Raw genomic sequence first — 7,924 nt, 5'->3', positions numbered from 1 at the left:
TTCCTTCCTTCCTTCCTTCCTTCCTTCCTTCCTTCCTTCCTTCCTTCATGCCTGCCATCTACCACATATATACACAGGATTTTGTGTGCTATTTCAAGGGTTTATTCACAGGGGAAAAGAGTAATAGAAATTCAGAAATAGCACACTAGGGTGCAGGTTCTGACAAGAAATCTTTTCAACTTAGCTCAGTCAGGGTGTCCCCCAAGCTAATCTATCTGAATTTAACTGAGGATCCTGGGAGGCTGAGGGGGTACTCCTTGGGTTTTCCTGGCTGATAGCTCCACCATCAGGCGTCTTGTTGAGTTATGATACAAATCCAGAATATGACCCCCAGCAAAGGATGCTGAGCTCTGGCCTGGGCTTCAGAAGACGGGATTTTTCTTTCTTTATATAGTATATAATGACTGAACAAGCTCAGTCATTGAGGCTGGATAACATTTGTCAGGTGTCGAGGGGATTCCTGCTTATAGCCGGTTGGACAAGTTGACCTTTAGATCTCTCCCCCTGCTTCTGAGATTCTGGGATTCTTTATCCTGTGGTCAGCTTCCCCAAATACCAGCTCTTCCTCTCAGAATTAGGGTGTTTTGTTTTGTTTTTTAACTTTGGCCACAGAGCATTAACTCCTTTCCAAAAAAAAAATCTTTGGCCCTCAACCTGAGACCCTGAGGCCCTGAACCTTCCTGATTCTTTTGTCTCCTTGGGCTTAGGAATATGCCACTAATTACCTGTATCTCTCCTGTTTTCACTACTACTCTAGTTTTCTCACCATCAACACTTCTATTTTCCCCTTTTCTTCCTTTCTCTGTCTCCCCTTTCTTTCAGAATACATTTACAAACTTTTATTAATAGTTTTGCTTTTTAATTTGTCTTAATTTCCAAAAATATCCCTTCTTCTTTTCCAATGCAGGAAACTGTTACGACAAAGAATTTTTAAAAATCAATACAATAATCAGTTACCAAACATGTATTAAACACTTACTGTGTTCTAGGAGCTGGTGCTGGGGGTGCAAATAAAAAGACTAAAACAATCCCAACTCTCGATCAGGATCTTACTAATGAATGTATTATGAGAAACAACATGTGCATATAAAATTACATACAAAATAAATAAATATTAACAAGACTAACACTATGCAATGTTCTACTTTAGTAGTTCCCCACTGAGGAAAGAAAGGCAAGTGGGTGGATTTTCTTATCTCTTCTTCAGGACCAAACTTGATCATTATAATTACATAACATTCAATTTTATTTCTGTTGTTCTTATTCTTAACATTTATATTTTAGTAGTCATTGTACATATTTTTTCCTTGTCCTATTTACTGTACCCCATATCAGTTTTATTAGGCTTCCCATGCTTTTCCGAATTTTTCATATTCATTATTTCTTAGCATGCATTAATATTCTATTACATTTATGTACAATGACTAATAGCTAACACTTATATGGTGCTTTCAAGTCCTAAAGTGTGATGTTTTACACCTTATTTGATTCTCATAAGAACTCTGTGAAGTAAGTACTGTTATTACCCCCATTTTACATGTGAGAAAACTGAGGCACAGAGAATTTAAGTGACTTACCCAAGGTCACATAGTTAGAAGTTTCTGAGGCTAGATCTGAACTAAGGTTTTCCTGACCACAGACCCCTAACTCTACTCATGACACTACCTAGCTGCTTAGAATTTGTACCACAATTTGTTTATTTATCCTTCAATTGACGGGCATTTGTCTCCAGTTCTGTGCCATCACCAAAAAGTCCTACTGTGAATATTTTAGAGAAGATGGGGCTTTTCTGTCTTTATACAGTATACAGAAGTTCTTTGAAGAAAATGGGAATCTTTGGTCTGGAGAAAAGATGATTTAGGGTAGTATAATGGTTGTCATTAAAAGCTTGAAGAACTGTCATTTGGAAGGGCATTAAACTTATTCTGTGTGGCCTCAAAGACCAGAACTGGTACCAGTTGGTGGAAGTTTCAGAAAAGTGGATTTGAACTTGACATAAGTGTAAAGGAGAACCTTGATAACAATTCAAGCTGTCAAAAAGAGAAGTGTGTTGCCTCATAAGGTAATGAGTTCCTCTTTAAAGGCTGGATGATTACTTCTCAGAGATAGTCATGGGATGGGATAGATCACCTCTGAGGTCCATTATGACTCAAAGATACTATGATTCTGTATATACATAGGAAAGGAAACTTCTTTTTTACCAAATGGGTTAGATTTGAGCTTCCTAAACTCTCATGCACTAAGGTTCTCCCAAATCTTGCCTGAATGAACCGTGATTCCTCCTCATCCAGGATTAATACCATCAAGAATGACATTTTCCCTTTAAAGCATCCCCAGTTTGAGATTCACATCCTGGGCTTTGTGGACTGAACCCATTGGTCTATTTGTTACATTCCAGGCTTTATATTTGGCTAATCAAGAATGTTCCTAAAGAATAATCATTAACCAATGTCAATGCTAATGTCAAATTTGATGGAGGTATCTGGTAGAGTGTTCCAAGAGCTTTGTCATTGGCAATGTTCTACTTAGCATTTATATCAGTGAATTGAATGAAGATATAGATGGCAGGTTTATTACATTTATAGGTGACCCAATACTGGGAGGGACAATAAAACAAGGGTCAGAATACCTTTCATTATTCTAGAATGAAAGACTGGATCTAAGCACATGGAATTTATAGAGATAAATGTAAATTTCTACCCTTGAGTTTAAAAAAATCAACTTTCAGCACAATATGGGGAGATGTGTTTAGATAACAGTAAATGAAACATTGATCCAAAGGTCTTAGTGGACTTTAGGATAAATATGAGTTAACATTATGACATGACAGTCCAAAAAGTTCGTTAAGAGTTGTATCTGGACTGGGGAATGGGAATGGAGAGGAGAGATTGTGATGGTTCTACTGTACTTTTCCTTAGTCAGTTCTAGTCTGAAGAATTGTATTCAACTGTTGTTTTGGAAGGTCATGTTAGAATTCATCCAGAAGGACAGCAACTAGCTTAGTAAACCATCATAGAAAGATAACTTGAGGGAACTGAAGCCATTAAGCTTGGAGAAGAAACACCTTGGAGGGGGACAGGATATCTGTCTTCAAATATTTGGTGGACTGGAATGTTGAAGAAGGATTACATTTGTTCTGCTTAGCCCCAGAGGACAGAACTAAGAACAACTGGAAAAGTTAGAGAGAGGCAGACTTAGGCTTAATATGAGAAAAGTTGTTAAGTTGTTTTCAATAGTGTCCAATTTTTTGTGACATCATTTGGGGTTTTTGGCAAGAATACTGGAGCGATTTGCCATTTCCTTCCCCAGTTCATTTGACAGATGAGGAAACTAAAGCAAAAGGTTTAAGTGACTTGCCCAGGGTCACACAGTTAGTAAGTGCCCAAGGCTGGATTTGAACTCAGGGAGATGAGTCTTCCTGACTCTAGGTCCAGCATTCTATCCACTATGAAACTTAGCTACCCCTAATATTTAAAAAAAAAGACTATACAAAAATAGAATGGGGCCATGTGACCCTGGGCAAGTCATCTAACCCTGTTTGCCTCAGTTTCCTCATCTGTGAAATGAGCTAGAGAAGAAAATGGCAAACCACTCTAGTATCTCTGCCAAGAAAATGCCAAATGAAGTCATGAAGAGTCAGACACAACTCAACAACAGCAACAACAACAGTGAGAGTGGAATGAATTGCCCAGGAGGTCATGGGTTTCCTTTCAGTAAAATTCATCAAGCAAAGTCAAGGCAATCACTTGTCAATGATGTTGTAGGGGGAATTATTCAGGTATTGCTCAAAGTAGATGGTCTCTGAGCTCCCTTTGGAAATCCTATGAAAGGTTCAAAATACTGGAGAAATTACATGCATTTATTAACATCTTCTCTTACTCCTTTTCTTCTTCCTTCTCTTTGTCCAGTTCCTCTTTTTCCTCTTTTTTTCAATCTTTCCTTCTCTTCCTCCCTTTCCTTTTCCTTCTACTTCTTCTTCTTCCTTCTCCTTCCCTTTCTTCTTTCTCTCTCTCTCCTGCTTCTTGTCCTCTTCTTCTTTTTATTTTTTATCATTACTATCATTACTACTATAATTACCATATTCATCCATCTGTCCCTCACTATGGCTCTATATAACTCTCATTTGAGCCTAGCCCTCATCTAACAATTGTTATGTATGGGAAAACTTTGCCATTGGCTTCCCTGAAGTCCTTCCTGCTGCCTTTGACCAGGCCCTGGCTTTACTGTCCTGTGTCCCAACAGGAGACCCTGCAGCAGAGGAATGGTCCCCGTGGAGCGTCTGCTCGACTACATGTGGTGAGGGCTGGCAGACCCGAACCCGTTTCTGCGTTTCCTCATCATACAGCACCCAGTGTAGTGGACCCCTCCGGGAACAGAGACAGTGCAATAACTCAGCTATCTGTCCGGGTGAGTCCTCCTTCCAATGAATGGTTGGAAAACTGGGGCATGGGAGCCTCTGGTTGAAGAAGAAATCTCAACTCCTGATTTCTGGAACTTTGTCTTGGAATAGGAAGACATGGCCCCTGTCCTTAGGGGGAGACATAAACCCTCCTTTCAGTAATCCCTAGGCATGAGGGGGAGAAATAGCACATGGCCTCCAGGGACCCCTGACCTAAGAAGGAGGTATAAGCCTTGTCCTAAGGGGCCCCTGGTTTGAGGAGGGGACACAGTATAAGTACTTCAAACCTGGATGGAGTCTATCATGCATTGTCTTGGTTTGATCAGAGGGGTGAACTGAATCAGGGAAGGCTTTCTGATGAGGGTTAGTTTCCAGAAGGAGGGAGTAGTTAAGGAAGGAACAGGCCAACAGGGAACCTGGCTTCCATGAACGGTGTACAGATTTCCTTGATGGAGGTTGTAGTTAGAGTCTGTAATATTGCAGAGGCAGGGGAATTTTCTGATAACCTTGACTCTCCTCACAGTTCATGGGACTTGGGATGAGTGGTCACCCTGGAGTTTGTGTTCATCTACCTGTGGGAGGGGCTTCCGGGACCGTACCCGCACCTGCCGCCCACCTCAGTTTGGAGGCAACCCTTGTGAAGGTCCAGAGAAACAGACCAAATTCTGCAATATTGCCCTGTGCCCTGGTAAGTTGGAGGGAGACAGAGGGGCTGGTCTGGCCAAGCTGGGGTGGCTGATGGAAACAGAGCAGGAGCAAAGATTGGATGACCCCTTGGATATACCAGGGCACTTGGTATGATACCAGGGATCTTTCTTTCATGCTCTTCTTGCTCCTTTGTTGCCCAGGGATGTTCATTTTTATTAACTCTATTCATATTACCCCAGTGTCTCTCTAAGAGAAAGAGATGTTGATATCAGCAACCAAGTGGTCGTTGCATTTGCAGTGGCCATTGTAATTGTTGCCAAAGCCATGGGAGCAGATGATGTTGCCTCTGAGTGTTCTGACACAGAAGACACGAGAAGTTCCTTCGATATGATCTATGGATAAATGCAGATTAACACAAGAAAATCATATTTGGGTAAAGGGCAGGAGAGGGAGCAGGACACAACTGCTCTTCATCTTCTTTACCGCCATGATGCCCAAACCCATCGCCATCATCACCATCACTCCCATCTTTCTGCTGTTTCATTTTTGTCTTTGTATATTCCCAACACTCAGTATATTGGACTGGCGTATAGGAGATGCTTAATAAATGCCTGCTGATCACTCACTATCTCTGTCATTACCAGAGTAATGTTACCATTACCAACATCATTCATTCATCATTTATTGAACTGACTTTTATGAAGTACCTTCTTTGTACTAGGTACCATGCTAGGTGCTGAAATATAATACCCCAGGCAAAGAGTCTTTGCCCTCAAGGAGTTTACATTCTACCATTGTCACTGTCTTCACCAGTAACAGGACCAGCACTATCTCCAAAGCCCCAACATTCATTTCCAAGTAATGAACTTTGTTGTTGTTTAGTCATTTTTAGTCATGTTTGAATCTTCATGACTCCTCTCTGGGATTTTCTTTTCTTTACTTTTTTTTTTTTGGAGGCAATTGGAGGTAAATTACTTACATAGGGGTCACATAGCTAGTAAGTGTCTGAGGCTGGATTTGAACTCAAATCCTCCTCATTTTAGGGCCAGTGCCCTATCCACTAGACCATCTAGCTGCCCCACTTTGGAGTTTTCTTGACAAAGATACTAGAGTGGTTTGCCATTTCCTTCTCCAGCTCACTTTACCTATGAGGAAACTGAGTCAAGCAGGATCAAGTGACTTGTCATGGGTCACACAGCTAGTAAGTATCTGAGTCCAGATTTGAACTCAGGAAGATGAGTCTTTCTGACTCCAGGCCTGGCACTCCTGTGCACTACGCTGCCACCTAACTGCCCAGTGATGAACCACTTAGCATAAAAGAGATGTGGTCCAGAGAGCATGCATGAATAGGTTTACTGAGGGTCCCCAAGTAGTCCTGCAGGGTGAAATTGGTGAAGGAAGATTTCATGGCAGAAGTGAGATTGAGAAGTAAGCACTTTCTCTTGAATGGTTTCCAGTCTGGAGCCCCTCTCCCTGAACCAGCTAAGTCCATCTCTAAGAAGGTGGACCATGGGACAGTGTCGACAGGTGACACCTCAGCTCCTGGTGCTGGCATTTACAGGTGAAGGACAGGGGCCCAGGGGCTTTCCTGGCTGCCGTGGGCATAGTTTGATGCAATCACAATCTCACTTCTTTCTTTAACTAAAAGAAAGCGGAGAGAAATAGCTTAGAGGAAGAAAAAGAGCTTTAAAAATAGCCATGGGGATTAAGCAGGCTCCTGGCCAGCTCTGCAAATTGCTTTAACACAAATGCTCTGCTCCTCCCTGCCCCCTCTGCCTCTGGCTGCTAAGAAATCCTCCCTGGGATGTCTCTTCTCTTCCCTCGGTTTGGCCTGTGCTTCTCTCCTTAGTTCTGTGCCCTCTTGTCTCTCCTCTCTGTCTCTGTTTCTTAATCTCTTATAAATATTTCTGTTCCTCTGTCTGTCTTTCTGACTCTCATTCTCTGTCTTTTGTCCATCCATCTCTCTATCTCTGTCTTTCTCTGCTTCCACCTCTGTCTGTTTGTTTTGAGTCTCTCTATGTCTGTCCATCTATGTGGCTCTGTCTCTGTGTGTCTTTTTGTCTCTATGTCTCTCCATCTTACTATCATGGATCACTTCTTCCCCTCGGTCCTCCAACCTCCCCTGCCCCAGGCTGCCACTCTGACATCCTTGTCTGTCATACTGTCTCCCATTTGGTCCCTATCCATTTTGGTACTTAGGGTCCTGGACATTGGGTGCTGGCTGCTGAGGACAGAATCCCTTCCATCTTTGCCCATCATTTCTGCTGCAGGGTCAGTCATGAGACAATTGGAGGTTTCCTCCATCATATTCTCCTCAGTGCTGATCTCTATAGCATCCTATTTAGAGTACGAGAATCTGGCTCTTATGCCCAGTATCAGAGAGGCCTTGAAGGACAGGGATATCCACAACATTCCTGAACCCTATGAACCTCCATCACTGGTGAACCAGGGAGTCATTCTGTGACATTGTCCTTCTGAGAACTGTTTCTATTCTTATCCTTGAAAGAGACAGGACAATCTAGAACCAGGCCTCAAACTAGCTTCTAGCAACGCTAAAGAATAGGGGAGATAGGGGACTCATGGGCCAGTGTTTGGGATATGGGCATTCCTGAGCTCAGTCTCCTGGGCCTCACGTAGTCCTTAATTGGGGGCTCAGATTGATTTATGTTCCTCCCCTTTGAAAACTATTCCCAATTGTCTTATCCTTTTCCTTCTATGGGAGAGTTTGTTACAAAAGCCACAGAGTCCATTTGATGCTGGTGGTGATACTTCTGCTGGTGGTGGTGGTGAAGGTCACTGAGGATGGTGGTAGTGACCTAGATAATGAGAATGACAGTGGTCATTGTTAATGGAGACAGTGATGGTGGTGGAGATGGT

General features: G+C 42.3%; 1 protein-coding gene across 2 annotated transcripts in view; it reads left to right on the top strand.

Moving 5' to 3' along the window:
• ADGRB1 (adhesion G protein-coupled receptor B1) overlaps positions 1–7,924 on the top strand; it is a 268,191-nt gene that overhangs the window by 103,653 nt on the left and 156,614 nt on the right. For both annotated transcript variants that reach the window (XM_069081351.1, XM_069081350.1), the window contains exons 5-6: positions 4,243–4,407; positions 4,923–5,087. In XM_069081351.1, coding sequence (XP_068937452.1) covers positions 4,243–4,407; positions 4,923–5,087 — 330 coding nt within the window. The remainder of the gene's footprint in view (positions 1–4,242; positions 4,408–4,922; positions 5,088–7,924) is intronic.

The sequence above is a fragment of the Petaurus breviceps genome, unplaced genomic scaffold, assembly GCF_028583685.1.
Source record: "Petaurus breviceps papuanus isolate PSGF00001 unplaced genomic scaffold, PetGlider_PUasm1.0 98, whole genome shotgun sequence".
Lineage (NCBI taxonomy): Eukaryota > Metazoa > Chordata > Mammalia > Diprotodontia > Petauridae > Petaurus > Petaurus breviceps.
The sequence above is the reverse complement of the archived record's forward strand: the minus strand, read 5'-3'. Positions and strand labels throughout refer to the sequence as shown.